This window comes from Euleptes europaea, chromosome 3 (assembly GCF_029931775.1).
Source record: "Euleptes europaea isolate rEulEur1 chromosome 3, rEulEur1.hap1, whole genome shotgun sequence".
Classification (NCBI taxonomy): Eukaryota; Metazoa; Chordata; class Lepidosauria; order Squamata; family Sphaerodactylidae; genus Euleptes; species Euleptes europaea.
In genome coordinates this window covers 41,838,009-41,855,900 of record NC_079314.1, presented here as the reverse complement: position 1 = coordinate 41,855,900, position 17,892 = coordinate 41,838,009, and the positions used below count along the sequence as shown (strand labels likewise).

Genomic DNA, 17,892 nt, shown 5'->3' with positions numbered 1-17,892 from the left:
AACATGCTGCACAGTTTGCTGCTGCTGCTGCTGCTGACTCTCTTGTGCCTCGGGACGCTGCTCCACCCTGGCCTGGCCTGTCAGCTGCCGTCCGACTGGCGACCCTTGAGCGAAAGCTGCAGGGCTGAGCTGGCGGAAATCATAGTCTTTGCCAAAGTCTTGGCCCTGCACCAGGATATCTACAGCATGTACAACTACTTGCCCTGGCAGTACGAAGCCACCGAGGGGGGGCTTTTCTACTCGGCCGAGATCGAGATGCTCTGCGACCAGGCTTGGGGGAGCATGCTGGAAGTGCCCGCGGGATCCAGGATGAACCTGACGGGGCTGGGCTATTTCTCCTGCCACTCCCACACAGTCATGCAAGACTATGCCTACTTCTTCTTCCTCAGGTGAGTACCTCTGGCAAGCGTGCCGGTGCTTCAAAACCATCTACAAAAGTTATTTCCTCCCCTCCATGTAGGATGTCACCTGTGGTTTAACAACGCACTAATAACATCACCTCACATTTATGGATTTATGTTTTAGAATGTTTGCAGCGCTTCACTTTCATAATCCCACCAAATGTTTGCAATAACCCTGTAAAGCAGACCATTGTTATTATCTCCATATTGGAGACCTGATATGAATATGGTCATTTTACTACCAGGACTTCTATATGTAAGAAAGCCTGAAGTGGTATAGTTTGGCTAGCTCATTCCACATAGTGTGGTGTTTTAGTGTGGTGTAGTTAGGGTTGCCAGGTCCCTCTTCACCACCAGTGGGAGGTGTTTGGGGTGGAGCCTGAGGAGGGTGGGGTTTGGGGAGGGGAGGGACTTCAATACCATAGAGTCCAATGGCCAAAGTGGCCATTTTATCCAGGTTAACTGATCTCTATCGGCTGGAAATCAGTTGTAATAGCAGGAGATCTCCAGCTACTACCTGGAGGTTGGCAACCCTAGGTGTAGTACGTAGAGAAGTAATGATCTTTGACTATGGAGACATGGGCCGGCAATGGCCATTCACTGTCTCTCAGTCTAACCTACCCTCCCGAGCTCCGCCCCCCCCCCCCCGCCAGTAGGTGGAAATAAACTCTGTACATGCAGCCCTAACTCTTGGGGAGGAATGACATGAAGAAAAAATGTGATCAAAAGCCAACAATCTACAATTTTGCTCTCAGTAAAGACTCTCTTCTGAACTTGCCTAAGGCAGCAATCCTAATTAGTTTCAAAAAGTCAGAGTAATTCAGTTGCCAGCAAAATGTCGTCATGACAAGCCTAGAGTTTGATTTGAGCTTGCGTCCCTGCCAGGGAAAAGTGCCTTTGAACAGATGAAGAGTGTTTTTCTGTAACCATCTTTTTTAAAAAATTAAGATTATTCTCCTCTTTTCTCCACAATGAGGCCCCAAGGTAGCTTCAGTTGCAACACAGTCCTCCCTTCCTCCATTTCATCCTCGCAACATTATCCCTGTGAGGTAGGTTAGGCTGAGAAAGAACGTGACTGGCCCAAGGTCACCCAGTGAGCTTTCACGGCAGAGTGGGGAATCTGAACCTGGGTCTCCCAGATCCTCGTCTATCACTCTAATCTCTCCACTATCCAGACAATCTGCTTCCATACCCTTTGGACCAGGTTTTTCAGGGCATTAGGCTAGCCAAGGAGATTTGAAAACTGACCTTTCTCATTTTATAGACAAATCTAATGATAAAACTTTGTGGTTTCATTGCACAAAGTTTTTCTATATAATCTTAGTAATTAGGGTTGCCAACCTCCAGGTGGGGTCTGGATTTCTCCTGGAATTACAGCTAATCTCAAACTACAGAGATCAGTTCCCCTGGAGAAAATGGCATGTTCACAGGACAATTTTTCTAGGTGAAACTTCTCCCCAAATTCCCTCCTCCACCGGCACTGCTCTCAAATCTCCAGGAATTTTCCTGGCTGGAGTTGGAAACCCTAGCTGTGCAGGATATTATCTTCCCAAATTGCACCAGATGGAGGGCTGAGAGAAAGTGGCTTGCCTGAAAGCAACCTAATGAGTTTGTAGGAAGAGGCGTAATTTGAACCGGGGCCTGCCTGGACCACAGCTCATTCTCTTAGCTACATCAGTGCACCAGCTCTGATCGTATCTGTATATAAGGCTTGTAGCTCCGCTGTGACCTCCCTGCCAATGTTGATACAGTGAGTGAACTAGAGGCCTCTTGGCCGTCTTCCGACGGCTCTCTCTGGCTGGTGTTGACAGAGTCCTATCTGCTGTTAAACCAACCATTTGCCTCCTTGATCCATGCCCATCTTGGTTGGTTAAGGCCAGAGCAGGGGGAGTACAAGGTTCCCTGGAAGAGATTATCAACCTTTCCCTGAGTTTCGGGGTCTTTCTGGGAATGCTGAATAAGGTCATGGTGAAGCCAACACTGGATCCTTTAGATCTGGCCACCTATTGCCCAGTTTCGAATTTGTCATTCCTGGGAAAGGTAGTTGAATGGGCAGAAGTGAAGCAGCTCCAGGCCTTCCTGGAGGATGCATCGGTCCTAGATCCATTCCAGTCTTGCTTTCAACCTGGCCAAGGGACAGAAACTGTGCTGGTTGCCCTCACAGATGATCTCCATCGATAGTTGAATCGGGGAGGTTCAGTGCTGCTGCTGTTAAATCTCTCATCAGTATTTGACATGGTCAACCACGATCTGTTGACCCACTGCCTGGCTAACACTGGATTATGTTAGACAGCCTTCCTAAATAATAATGTCCTCACAAATCTCTGGAAGCCCAAGAGCGAGGAGCCACATCTGAGACTCCTAGAGAAGGGATTGTACAGTCTGGGGACCACAGCTGAAAAAGCCCTGTTCTGTGTGTTCACCGAGTTAATTTCAGCTAGTGCAGGAATGTGGAACAAGATGCAAGTAGTATACCAGCTACACACTGGGATGCAAAGGATATAGAATCCTCAACCCAGAGACAGAAATGGTCAAGATCTGCAATGTGGTCTACATCGATGAAAGGGAGAAATCAAGAAATGTGGAGAAAGCAGACACTAACTAATCTACACCAACAGAGGAAAATAAAGCACAGCAAATAGAAACAGTGCATCTGAGCACCATGGACAATACACATGATACACCTGAGGAACCCAGACAAACAGAAGGGGATTCAGAAACAAATGTCAGACATTCAGCCAGATCAAATAAAGGAGTGCCACCAAGAAGGCTTTCCTACCTGGCAAAAACAGAAGCTATACGTGAACCTTCCACATGGGAAGACACAGCAAGAATGCCTGCAAAGCAAGCAGAAAAATGGAAAAAAGCTGCAGAAGAAAAGCTGCAGAAGAAGAGATTGAATCTCTGACCAAGAACCAAACATGAACCCTTACAGAACTACTGCCAGGGAAGAAGGCAGTAGGATGCAAGTGGATCTTTAAAACCAAGCGTGATGCAGAAAGGGAAGTACAAAGATAAAAAGCCAGATTAGTTGCTAAAGGATACTCTCAGAAGTATGGAGAAGATTACGATAAAACCTTTGCACCAGTGGTGAGCCATACCTCAATAAGAATGCTCTTCAGCATAGCAGCAGCAAGAAAGATGCATGTGGACCATCTGGTCATAAAGACTGCCTTTCTACACAGAGAAATAAAGGAAGATGCTTACATGAAACAACCACCAGGCTTTGAACAATCCAAAGACAAACAACTCATGTGTAAAATTAAAAAGAGCATCTATGGGCTGAAACAGGCTGCAAGATGTTGGAATGAAAAATTCCATCAGATGCTAACCAAGGAAGGATTTGAGCAAGGCAAGGCAGAATGTTGCCTATACTCAAGATACAGAGACAACAAATGGACTTACACTCTAACTTAAGTGGATGACCTGATTTTATTCTATGAAGACAAGGAGGACTGTGATGAAATAGTTCAATTGTTATCTTGGAATACATAACAGAAGGAGAGGAAGATGGAAGCTATCTTCTCAACCAAAAGCAGAAAATCCTAGGATTTCTGGACTACATAAAAGGAGAAAAACCAGCAAACACACCTATGAAAATAAACTACCTGAACCAACAAGGAAGTAGTGAACTTCTGCCTGATAACAAGCAATACAGAGAAGCAATTGGAAAACTGCTGTACGTAAGCAAATTGATGCATCCTGACATTACAGCAGAAAGATGGAATCACTGAGCAAAAAGGGACGGGAACACAGTCAAAAGACTTGCAAAGTACCTGCGTGGCACTGTGCATCTGAAACTAAAGTGACAATCCCAGACTAGTGGCATACATGGATGCAGACTGGGCAGGAGATACTACAGTCAGAAAGTCAACCAGTGGACACATATTCTTCTGTGGCGGCAGAGCAGTCAGCTGGAGCAGCAGGAAGCAAGGAACTGTAGCTGTGTCCTCCACTGAAGCTGAATATGTATCCGCAGGAGAAGTGTGCAGACACCTGAAATGGATACTGCAACTAATGCAAGACTTTGGGATAGACGAACCCAAACCAGTACAATTCCTTGAAAACAACTGGGGAGGGGCTGTCGCTCAGTGGTAGAGCATCTGCTTGGCATGCAGAAGGTCCCAGATTCAATCCCTGGCATTGCCATTTAAAAGGACTAGGCAAGTAGGTGATGTGAAAGACCTCTGCCTGAGACCCTGGAGAGCCACTGCCAGTCTGAGTAGACAATACTGACATCGATGGACCAAGGGTCTGTATCAGTATAAGGCAGCTTCATGTGTTCATGTGTTTAATGCATAAAACTTGCACAGACAGAGAAAATTAACCCAAAAACTAAACACATGGATGTGAATAGGGTTGCCAACCTCCAGGTAGTACCTGGAGATCTCTTGCTATTACAACTGATCTCCAGAGATCAGTTCACCTGGAGAAAATGGCTGCTTTGGCAATTGGACTCTATGGCATTGAAGTCCCTCCCAACCCCTGCCCTCCTCAGGCTCCGCCCCATAAACCTCCCACCGGTGGCGAAGAGGGGACCTGGCAACCCTATATCAGACACCTGGACACATGCACTGCTCCCCTGTGGTCCAACACTACAGATTTTGGGCAGCATATGTGTGGTCAAATCACAGGGGAGGGTTTGCACTAATATATTTCTTGTTCCCATTTGGCCACCAGTACTGCCAGGGGGTAGGGTTGCCATTGGCTGCCTTGGCTAAAGCAGTTCAACAGTAGGGTTAGCACACTGAACCTGGCAACTGGCAGGAGGGCTGGGCGGGGACGTGGAGGGGGTGCAATGTCGCTGACATTTCTCTGTTAGGGAGGGGCTGTGGCTCAGTTTGTAAAGCATCTGCTTGGCATGCAGAAGGTCCTAGGTTCATCCCCAGCATCTCCTGTTAAAGGGACCAGGCAAGTAGGTGATGTGAAAGATCTCTGCCTGAGACCCTACAGAGCCACTGCCGTCTGAGTAGACAATACTGACTTTGATGGACCAAGGGCCTGATTCAGTATAAGGCAACTTCATGTGTTCATGTGTTCATGCGTGTTCATCTCCAGGTTAGGAAATTCCTGTGTGGAGCCTGGGGAAGGAAAGACCTCAGTGGGCCTTGACTGCGATAGAGAGCAGGATACAAATGTATGATGATGATGATGATGATGATGCCATATGGTTCATCCTCCAAAGCAGTAATTTCTCCAGGGGAACTAATTTCTGTAGTCTGAGGATTTTTTAATAGTGGGACATCTCCAGGACCAGCTGGGGATTGCCAATCCTACCAGGAGGAATAGCAAAGTAGTTAAATAGGTGACCTGATCTTCCTAACAGTACCAAGGTGATGTGAAACTACCATGACATATGATCCTGTAAAATACTGTTCAACAAACCTGTGAAGAAACAGCTATTCAGAGAGACAGCAACCTCTCTGCTTTTTAAACAGCCTGTTTTGAAAAATTAGCCAGGAAATGGGTGCCAGTTTAATTACCAGAAATAGTTACTATAAGGGCATGGTTGCCACCCCCCGCCCCCTGGCTGCACACCCAATGCTGCTCAAATACCTTTGGGAGGCACAGAAGGGCCTCATTTTTGTGGTTATGGTTCTGGCCTGCCACCATATTCACCCAGGTATGGACCAACAGGGGGTCAGGAGACTGCGTTGTATTATAATAATAATCATCATCATCATCTTTTATACACTGCCCTCCCCTGGCCAGGCAGAGCTCAGGGCAACTACCAACACAATTAAATATACATTACACTTGATAAATAAATTAACAATCGATCACATTTAAAAACATTCTAAAACAATAAAACCTTAGCACGCTGTAATTCTATAATTCTAGCTTTGGCACCCAGTTTCCTATGTAGGGAGCAATGTTGGTATGGTTATTACATCATCATGCGTACTGTACAAATCTCAGGGAGGGGGGCAGTGGACCCAGGATATATGGTGGAAGGATAGGGTTGCCAGGTCCCTCTTTGCCACCGGCAGGATATTTTTGGGGCGGAGCCTGAGGGGGGTAGGATTTGGGGAGGGGAGGGACTTCAATGCCATAGAGTCCAATGGACAAAGAGGCCATTTTCTCCAGGTGAACTGATCTCTATTGGCTGGAGATCAGCTGTAATAGCAGGAGATCTCCAGCTACTACCTGGAGGTTGGCAACCCTAGGGGAGGAAGGGTTGAGGATAGGATTAAATCAGACCCAGAAATGAGAAGGGGAAAGGGGAAAAAGGGGAGAGAAAGAAAAAGGGAGGAAAGAGAGGTGGAAAGGGGGGAAGGAAAGAAGGGGAAGGGGAAGGGGGGAGATAGATGAGATGGATGTATGGAGAGGGGATGGACCTTGCAGTTAGATATGTAACTACAACCCTGTACTTTGTTTCCAGAATGGATGAGAATTACAACCTCCTTCCGCATGGAGTTAATTTCCAGGATGCAATATTTCCAGATACCCAGGAAAACCGGCGGATATTTTCGAGCCTCTTCCAGTTTTCCAACTGCACTCAAGGGCAACACGCTGCAGCCTTTGCCAGCGACTGGGAGATACAAGAAGACAACAGGGTAAGGATGCGTGGGTTTCTCCCTTTTCCCAGCAGGCAGCCAGCCAAGCAAAGGTTACCATATGGTCCACAGAACCAACACTGTAGATTCCCTTGCCTTTCTTTATCTGTAGTGCTCAGGGCTTGAGCAGAATGACTGGCAAAACACCGTTTCCCCCTTCCTCTCCTACACCCTAGCTGGCATGGGATGCAGCTGCCTTCAAGGTCATGGACATCCAACGTATTTTTAATCAGCATGCATTCAAACAGAGATATCATTTGTAGGAATGCTCCCAACATCTGGATTTGGTGTATCCCCCCCCCCAACCAATAAATCAAGGCTTTAGAATCATGGAATGATTCTTTGTAACCGTGCTGGAGAAAGAATGGCTATGACGTATTTTTTAAGAAACGGTAGCTATGATATTTATCCTTATACAAGTGGGGACCCCGCAAGAAAATTGCGGGAGCAGCTACCTTGTTCCCCCCACCTTTGCTTCCTCCACTCTCCCCCTACTTCTCTCAGGCACTCACTCTTTCTACCTCCTGCCACCCCTCTTCTTACTCTGTCTCCTCCATGCCTGTCACTTTCTCTCTCTTTCTGCCCCCCACCACATTATTCTCTCTTTCTAGCCTCCCTCATCCTCCCAGCCACCCACCTGCTCCCCGCCCCCACCAGCAGCAGTAGCTGCAGCAGCTCTCCTGGAATCATAACGGATCTCCCAACTACAGAGATCAGCTCCCCTTACGGTTGTCAGCACCAGGTTGGGAAATTCCTTGAGATTTGTGGGGTGGAGCATTGGTAGGGTTGCCAACCTCAAGGTAATAGCTGGAGATCTCCTGCTATTACAACTAATCTCCAGCCAATGGAGTACAGTTCACCTGGAGATAATGGCCGCTTTGGCAATTGGACTCTATGGCATTGAAGTCCCTCCCCTTCCTCAGGCTCCACCCCCAAAACCTCCCGCCAGTGGCGAAGAGGGACCTGGCAACCCTAAGCCTTGGGAGGGTGAGGTTTGGGGAGGGAAGCAACCTCAGCAGGGTGTAATGCCATAGAGTCCACCCACCAAAGCAGTCATTTTCTCCAGGGGAACTGATCTCTGTCACTTGAAGATCAGTTGTAATTCCGGGTGATCTCCAGCCCTCACCTGGAGGTTGGCAATGCTAGTTCCCCTAGAGGAAATGGCTGCTTTAATGGGGGGAGTCTATGGCATTATAGCCTTCTGAGGTCCCTCCCCTCATCAAACCCCACCCTCCCCAGGATCCGTCCGTCAAATCTCCAGGAATTTCCCAACCTGGAGTTGGCAACCCTATCTCCTTCCCACCCAACAGCCAACCTACCTTTATCTGCCCCTCTGTCTTAAGCTTTCCATCTCCTCCCCCTTGCAGCCTCTACTACCTTGGTGTTTCTTCACAGTGGTTTCTTCACAGTTTCTTCACAGCTTACATTAGTCTCCTCTCCTCCTTTTTATCTGCACAAAAACCCTGTGAGGTAGATTAGATTGAAAGTCTGTGACGGGTCCAAAGTCAACCAGTGATCTTCCACAGCAAGATGGAGATTTGAACCTGGGCCTCGAAGACCCTGCTCTGAAGCTCTAACTGCTGCACCACACTGGCTTTCATACGGTGGCTGCTGTTGAACAGTAGCAAGCAGCCAGGCCTAGTTGAGTCATGCGAGTTTGGTGGTATCAAGTCACCCAGAGGTTGCTGCCAGGCCTAGGGTTGCCAAACTCCAGGTGGGACCTGGAGATCCCCCAGAATTACAACTGAACTCCAGACTATAGAGATCTGTCCCCCTGGAGAAAATGACTGCTTTGGAGTGTGGACTCTATGGAATTATACCCTGCTGAGGCCTCTTCCCTCCCCAAACCCTGCCCCTCCTCAGACTCAACTACAACATCTCTAGGGATTTCCCAACCTGGAGCTGGCAACCCTTGCCTGGCCCCAATGAGTCCTACCTCAAGGGTAGGGTTGCCAATGTCCAAGTGGTGGCTGGAGATCTCCTGCTATTATAACTGATTTCCAGCCGATAGAGATCGGTTCACCTGGAGAAAATGGCCACTTTGGCAATTGGACTCTATGGCATTGAAGTCCCTCCCCTGCCCAAACCCTGCCCTCCTCAGGCTCCGCCCCAAAAACCTCCCACTGGTGGCAAAGAGGGATCTGGCAAACCTAATGGCCCCCCTTGCAGCCATTTCAGCTTGAGTAAAGGCATGTGGGGGGGAGACACTGAAGGTCCTCCTTTCCCCCCACACTGCACTCCTGAGTTCAATCTGACCCCGGAGTATTTGGGAATGTTTGTTCCCTGCTCTAACATCTAGTTTGGCCCTCATGATCTGTCCTCAACTCCCAGCCCTGACCTGGTCCTCCCTATTGTACAGGCCATAATCTGTTTTGATTAATCTGTACTATATTGCACTATAATCACTTCTTAGTTCTTTTGCTAACAGATACGCACAGCTATTGTATTTTTAGTAGGGTTTTAATTATCTCATGAAACGGGCTCTTTAACCTATGAAAATTTATGCTGGAATAAATCTTGATCATCTGTTTATTTTTATGCAATTGAGTGAGACTGGTACCGGGCTGGAAGCATGCTGAAGTTTCAAAGTATATCAAGTTTTTGTGGTCCTCAAGTTAGCATCGCAGTTTACTGTGGCTTGCAGCTTCCTTTTCCTTCTAAAGACTCCCCAGTGAAACTTAATCCTGCAAAAAAAAAAAAAAAAAAAAACACCCCTATTTGTGTGAACAGGGGGAATTTTCGTTAAATTAGTTGCTGAGCCTTTGAAGCTGAATTTGTAGCAATCTGCTGTTCTTTCCTGGGCTCCTTTACAGATTTTTCTAATCCCCCTCCTTTAGTTGCAGTTCCCGGGGGGGGGGCGGGGGGCGGGGGGGCATGGCTTGCTGGCTGGCTGGCTTGTCTCCAGGACAGATTTGAGAAAGAGATAACATACAGTAGAAGTGCCCCGGCATTTCTGTCTTAGGCCTGGTTTAAGCATGCTGGAGAGGCAAAAGAATGCTCTGGGGAGGTGGACTTTGCGATCACCTGGAGTCTCCTTTAAACGGGGTTGCTACCCCTTGAAAAGTAGAATACTTTTGCCTCACTGCCTGTGCCACAATGAAATCAAACCTTACTTGCTGGGTTTTTTTTTTTAATGGTTGGATGATTGCCCTTCTGAGCTTTTGGGAGGAATGGCCAGATACACAAACCTCTTAGGTACTGTGTTTGCTCTCTGGAGATCTCATGGAATTTCAACTGATCTCCGAACTAGAGATCAGTTCCCCTGGAGAAAATGGCTGCTTTGGAGAGTGGACTCTATGACAATATAACCTGTTGAGGTCCCTCCTCTTCCTGCATTCCCCAAGCTCCACCCCACAGTCTCCAGGATTTTCCCATCCCCAGACTTGATGACCCAGGGACAAACCTAAATGCCTCTGCAGAACTGACGGCAGTGCTCAGTTCCTTTGTTCTCCACCTGGTTCCCTATAAAAACTGATCCCCAGACTCTTTAACCTGCTTCCTAGGATATATCACACACTGGCAATGCTGCAAAGGACTGCTGCGAATGATTTCTGCAGCACTATGGTGTATTGATGCAGCCCCAGGGTGGACTGAGACCGCTGGTGCATGGCGAGGTTTTAAATTTTTTGTCCCTCTTCTGTCACACGCCTTTCGATCACGTGTTCAAAAAATTCAATGCATGGGGTGATGGGTGGAGGCGAGTGGCAGCGGTGGCAACTGGGCTGCCAAGTGGAGAGGGGGGAGGTGGAGGAGGGCACGGGAGGGGGAGGGAGGGAGGGAGAGAGAGAGAGAGAGAGAGAGGCCTGGGGTCCGGCGCTGTCCCTCTGACAGGTGGAGGCGGGGGTGACTGGACTGGAAGAGCATGTGCGCTCTTCTTGCTGGGCTGTAAAGTGGAGAGGGGAGAGATGGAGGAGGGGGTGGGAATGGGGGGAGAGGGGGAGAGAGCTGTGTGGGGTCTGGGGGCGGAAAGGTGCCGCCGCAGCCACTGCCGGGTCCGGGCTATCTCCCGGTGGGGAGTTGACCCAGGCGCTGAAAACGCACCGGTGAGCTCTGGAAACTGTTGCGAACTTTCCTTTTAAATTGTGACAATGAAGCAATTGGAAAACCCAGAAAAGTATCGAAAGGAGATGGGTTGATCACGCGCACAGGAGACGGACATGCATTTTTACTTTAGAGATTTGAAGCATTCGTGGGAGAATCGCTGGACAAAATGGCCATGCGTTTTTGACCTGAGTCTCATGCCGACTGTAGTCTCTTCCTTTCCCTATAAAGATGTTGTCCAAGCTGGCCGGGGAGGATGTTTCTCCAGATGTTTCTCTATGGGTTTGCCTCCATGGCAGAGGCTGGGCTTGTTCCTTCCACATGCCTAGGCAATATGCTGCTGGCCAGCCCATCAGGCACAGTCTGCTATGCAGAGAGCTTTCTCAAATAAATAAGGTCAGTCCCTCCTGAAAGCTTTTTTCATAATAGCCGTGCTGAGAGGCCATTTCATAAATATGCTAATGCTTCTTTGTCTTCAGAATGAAACAAACTCAGCTAAGGCAATGGGCACTCTTAGGGGGTCCTCTGCTTTCACAAAAGGAAAAGGAATGAACTTGGAAAAATAAGCACGCTCGGAGTCCAGTGGAAACCAGGCATTGATTTGATGCAATATCACCAAGGTAGCTGGCCTTAGCTATTATAACCACCTCCATTAGAGAAAAGGGCAAAGCGTTGTAGCTCTGTACTTCCTTTATGACTTGACACCCGATCCAAAATACTTCGATTATGCTCCTCAAGCAGTGCTGGGTGTGGGGGTCAAGCCCACTGCCGAGAAGAGCTCTTTGGCGAACCACTTCCTGTCCTGAGCATTGTTTCCTGCCAGGCCGAGATCCCCACTTCGGATGCTGTGCCCATTTAGTAGGGTTGCCAACCTCCAGGTACTAGCAGGAGCTCTCCCGCTATTATAACTGATCTCCAGCCAATAAGAGATCAGTTCACCTGGAGAAAATGGCTGCTTTGGCAAGTGGACTCCATGGCATTGAAGTCCCTCCCCTCCCCAAACCCCGCCTTCCTCAGGCTCCACCCCAAAAACCTCCCGTCGGTGGAGAAGAGGGACCTGGCAACCTTACCGTTTAGCTACTTGGTTAAGTGAAAATGAAAGACATCAGTGACCACTATAAGGTTAGTGGGAGAAGGCGTGCAGAATCAATGTGATTCTCACGCATGCGTGCCTTTTTCTGCTAGTGATCCATCGCTAAGAGTGCATGCCTGATCAAAAAAGGGGGTGGCAAACCGCATAACAATGACGACATCACATCGGTGACCACATTCCTCTTGGTTCACATGCTCTGCATTTTCATTGGTTCATGCAGAAATTTACTTCAAGTAATCCCAAATACTAGGGAATTTTTTCGGGGGAAAAGCCCCTGTGCAGAGTGATTTGCGAATTCGACTCCAAACACTGTGCATCGAGAGAGCAGCGTATCCAGCGGAAACAGCCTATGCATAAAAGGCCAATGTTTCTAATATCACAAACAGAGAGCTGTGGTATGATATCAAAGCCAAATGCCACACACTTGACTAATGAAGCACACACCCTGTGCCACTGTTAATGGGTATGGAATTTAAAAAAATAATTTTCAGAGTACAACAGAGATGACAAAATCTTCATTCAGGCTCCTCGCCTTTTAGCCCCCTTCAGTTCTGCCCCTATCTCCGACCCACCCAGTGTATACTTCCCCCATTCATATACTCATATACGAATTCTGTCATTTCTGGAGATGTGGCAGACATGATACATAGACACCAGGAAAGCCCAATGATGGCTGAATTTTGGAAGGAAGGACATGGAAGTACTACTTTGGTAGGGCAAACTAATTGGATGTGGTCTTTGAAGTGTTTGTTTTTGGGGATATCACAGCTATATGTTGCCAAAAAGGGTCTGGATCAGCAGAGTAGCAGCCATTTTTGAGTAAAAGGAAAGTGAAAGCTGTGATGAGATATGGTGAAAACAGCAACTACTCGATGTTGATGTTTTTCAAAGGCTCAGAAACCCCAAATAAAAGAATCCTCAAATTTATTACATTTTATAGCTTGTTATGATTTCAGAGCCAATCTCATGAAGTTGAATGTTGGAAACATTAAATACCATCTCTGGAAGAGATAAACTGACACATTTTTTTCCTAAAAATGAAACCCGTACTTCCTAATTATAAAATTGTTGTTTAGGATTTGAGCAGTATTCTCGCATAACTTGGCCAGTTAAGGATTGCAGGTAGCAAATGAAGGGAAAGATCCATCTCTGCTTCAGACTCTGCGGAGCAGCTACAAGCCAGAGTAGAACATGTGGGCCCAATGGATTTTGCATGTTCTTAGTGGCCATTTCCTTAATGTTGGGGCATGCCTCCCACTCCCTGGATTTCACAAGGAGGGTTAGTTAAGGTCCCTGAAATGTAGCATTGTGCAAAGTTTTAGGCAGGCTGCAGGCCTGTGCACTAGATAGGGCCACTCTTGAAAGAACTGGGGTGCCCACAGGGCTGGCTCATGGTACTTTGATGACCCAAGCAAAATACAACTATCTCCTGCTAGGCCACCCCTCCCCTGTGATGTTGCCCCTGTGTTGTTGGCTTGGCTTGGACCAGGCCTGAAGGAGATGTCCCACTTCATTGTGACACTCAAGTGGCTTGGTTGGAGACTGATCTGCAAAGCTTTCTGGATCTTAGGATCTCTTTTTTGGGTAACAGTTCTGTACCAAGATCAGTGGCTTTTCCCAACAGTTGTAGTCAGGGGTGAAAGTAAGCTCATATGAGCTGGTGCAGAGTACCAATAAGAAAGAGGTCAAAATGGTACCTCCTATCTTCTGCTTTAGGCCACCCAAGAAAGACGCGACCAGTAAGAATTATGTCAGTTTCACCCCTGGTTGTAGTCCTTGAAAGGATCAAGGAGCAGCAGGCATTCTACAAATGGGTGGCAGGCAACATAATACTTTCCAGTAGCTATTACCTGTCACAGAAGGTGAATCCAGGACAACAGACAACCGATTTAGCCACAGAGACATCCATCACAATGTGGGTCATTTGTGGAAGTCCATCTGTCCCCATCACCTCATCTCTGCATTGTGACACAGATCATTGGGTTGTGTATTGGATGGGCTGTGCCACATGGCACTGGGCAGCAGTGGACAAGTGCAGGCTCTTTGTTAAATTGAGCCACACCTTTGTTCCATCTTACTCAGTATTGCAGGGAATCCTCCAAGGTCTTAGGCAGAGAGAGGGAGGCCTTTTGCAATGCCTGTAATTCCTTTCATTGGAGATGCCAGGGATTGAACCAGGCACCACCTGTAGGCCAAGCACATGCTCTAACACTGAGCCACAAGCCCTCTTGACCAAAGCTGGCACAGTGTGCCAACTGCAATATCCGTGTGGATGTTTTTTAATGCTTCTGAAATGAAAGCTACTAAGGATCCCAGCTAATTCTCTTGGCTAAGTTAAAATCCAGTGGCCTTGAGAGAAGCTAGCCCACAGGCGCTTCACCCTAACCAATACTTAGCCTCTGGAATGTTTGCAATTTGCAGAGCCAGCAGCCAAATGGACGACTGCTCCTGAGCACTCAAGCACACATACCAATACTCCAGCTTCAAGGGGTTAATTGGCAGCCCTTTCATAAGCCAAGAGGGAATGGCGGCATGCTGCTTCCTTGCTTCAAAGCTGTTGGTAATTATCCAAAGCTGCAGTTTGAACACGTCCTGCCAAATGTGCTATGTCATTCAGGGTCTCTTGGCAGGATCTGCTGTATTGGAGCTTCACGATAGGAATCCTACCCCTGCGTATGGGTCTAATTCATACAAAGCAGGCTCGCTTTTCATCACTGCAGAGGGTGGGAAAGTTGAGAATGCTGCAGATGGTACGATACATGTTTGTGAGAATGGGGTTCAGTCTTTCACTTTTAAATGTCAGTTATCTCCCCAACTATTTAAAAAGATCAGAAGTCCTTCTAGCACAACTCTTTGCTTCCAACAGTAGCTAGGGTTGCCAACCTCCAGGTACTAGCTGGAGATCTCCTGCTATTACAGCTGATCTCCAGCCAATAGAGACCAGTTCACCTGGAGAAAATGGCAGTTTTGGCAATTTGACTCTATGGCATTGAAGCCCCTCCCCTCCCCAAAACCAGCCCTCTTCAGGCTCCGCCTCAAAAACCTCCTGCTGGTGGCGAAGAGGAACCTGGCAACCCTAACAGTAGCCAACCAGATGCTCCATGGACGGTCACAAGCAAGGCCCATGGAGACAGTTATCCCCATCAGCTCCTGGTACCCAAAAGTTATGCTACTATTTGGAGCCATGGTGAAGAAAAATTAATAGACTTTCTAAACCAACTTAATAATATCCATCCAAACATTCAGTTTACCATGGAAAAGGAAATTGAGAGTAAACTCCCATTTCTTGATACCCTTGTCATCCGTAAAACAAACGTTCAGTTAGGTCACAAGGTCTACCGGAAACCAACTCACACAGATCGCTACTTACACAAAAACTCCAACCACCCCCCCCGACAGAAAAGAGGAATAATCAAAACATTAATGGACCATGCAAGACGGATCTGTGAACCACAGTTTCTCAAGGAAGAAACTAAACATCTAAATCACGCACTGCTAGCAAACGGCTATTCCAGAAATGAAATCAGAAGGGCCATTAAACCAAACAAAAATCAGAAAACTCAGAAAAAATAGTCTCCCATAGGAAAGGTATTCTTGCCATTTATTAAAGGAGTCACTGATAGGATGGAGAAACGTTTGAAAAAACATAACCTACAAACAGTGTTTAAACCCACCCAGAAAATACAACAGATGCTACGATCAGCAAAAGACAAAAGAGACCCCCTCACCTCTGCAGGAGTATATCGTATACCTTGCAGCTGTGGACAAGTTTACATCGGGACAACAAAACGCAGCATACAAACAAGGATAAAAGAACATGAAAGATACTGCAGACTTGCCCAACCTGAGAAATCAGCAGTGGCTGAACATGGACTGACCCAAACAGAACACAGGGTCTTATTCCAAGACACTGAAAGACTGGACAATTCTACCAACTATTTTGTCAGATTGCACAGTGAAGCCATTGAAATTCATAAACATCAGCACAACTTTAACAGAAAAGAGGAGAGTTTAAGAATGAATAAGGCTTGGCTTCCTGTTCTGAAAACCTCCAGACTAACAAAGACATTCAACAATAGCCATGCAGATTAGCTTTGGATTTCACACATTAACAGATCACTTCAGGATACAATGGTTCCATATTAACATACCACACCCTCATTAGCACATTATCTTGATACTTACAGGACAATGATTAGCACATTACCTTTGATGCTTTTTGCAGGACAATGATTCAGCTCAGCCCAACCCCTTTCTGACTATATATCCTGTCCTTCAGTGTTACTCCTCTGAAGATGCCTGCCACAGCTGCTGGCGAAACGTCAGGAAAGAAAATACCAAGACCACGGTTACACAGCCCGGATAACCCACAAGAACCAATATGCTACCTCTGTTGACCATTCAGAGTTCCTTTGCAGCTTGATGGCTAACAGCTACTGATACTGATCTTCCACGTAGTCTTCAAAGCCATCACTATGTTCCAAATGCTTCTCTTAGTCTATCTAGAGCAGAGGCCAGATCCAGCCCCTTGAGAGCTCTTATCTGGCCCTTGAGCCAGCCAAGGTAGCCACCCCCAACTCTCGATCTGGGCTGACAAGGCATGGCCCGGCCCGACCAAGTGACATTTATGTCATATCCGGCCCTCATAACAACTGAGTTCGACATCCCGATCTAGAGCATGTCACTTGGTCCTGTCCTCTTCACTCTGAGATCCAGTAAGGTTGAGAGACATTGGCCAAAGCAGCACTGGAAGCACTGTGGCTTGGTTGGGATTCAGGCCTCCTCAGGCTAAGCCCATTCAGTGCTCTTTTTATGATATACTGTGTCACCTCAATGTTTGTCCTGTCATCCTATTCATGATGCCAGCAACACAGGGCCAGTTCTTGAGCCACTCAAGAGCTTCTTGGGGTGGCATGAGAAGGGGGGCAACAATACACTGCAGATGCTTAGCTCACACCCAACAATCAGCAACATCCCGAGGAACTAAACCATAGTATATACTGTCTTAATTTGAGGAGTAGGGATACCAGCCTCCAGGTGGGACCTGGGGATCCCCTGGAATTACATGTCATCTCCAGACTACAGAGATCAGTTTCCCTGGAGAAATTGGATGTTTTGGAGGGTGGACTCTATGGCATTGTACTCCAATGAGGTCCCTGTCCTCCCCAGGCTCCATCCCCTAATCTTCAGGAGTTTCCCAATCTGGATCTGGCATCCCTACCCCCCATCCCCCACCAGTGGCCAGGGGGGACCTGGCAACCCTATGAGGAGTGGGCTGGCAACCCTAATGACATGGAAGTTGGCAGGCATCCCCTCCTGTACCCATGCCTCTATCAGCACACCTGGCCCAGCACACCTGAAGCTGCCTGGAGCAACAGGAGAAAAAAAGGGGGGATTGGCATCACGCTGATGCCAGAGATCGGTTCTGGCACGAACACGGAAGTGGCATCACCACCTCAGGGTAATGCTCTAGGATGCACCCAAAACCCTACGGTAAAACCATCCTCAGGCTTTGCCTCCAAATGTTCCCAGGAGTGGCCAAAATATCTTGAATTGACCTGTCTGTAACACCACTGCATCGTTAATGTTACTGAGTATTCAGAGATTAATTGCACTAATTTCTCTACTTTCAAAAAGAGTTAGAAGCATCAAATCCATTTCTCCAAGTCATCTTTGTTGTTTTATAGTTAGAGGTTTGTTTGTTTTTCTCCAAAGCAACCGGAGGGATCAAAGACCTGCAAAAATATGCAGGAAAAGAGAGGCCAGTATCCTTTATCCCCAAAAGGTTTTTTAAAAAGGA

General features: G+C 47.3%; 1 protein-coding gene across 1 annotated transcript in view; it reads left to right on the top strand.

The window, feature by feature from the left end:
* The window catches only part of CCDC3 (coiled-coil domain containing 3), a 50,742-nt gene continuing 32,850 nt past the window's right edge, over positions 1-17,892 (top strand). The window contains exons 1-2 of the mRNA XM_056847230.1: positions 1-389; positions 6,784-6,958. Of these exons, the coding sequence (XP_056703208.1) occupies positions 4-389; positions 6,784-6,958 (561 nt within the window). The 5' untranslated portion in view covers positions 1-3. The remainder of the gene's footprint in view (positions 390-6,783; positions 6,959-17,892) is intronic.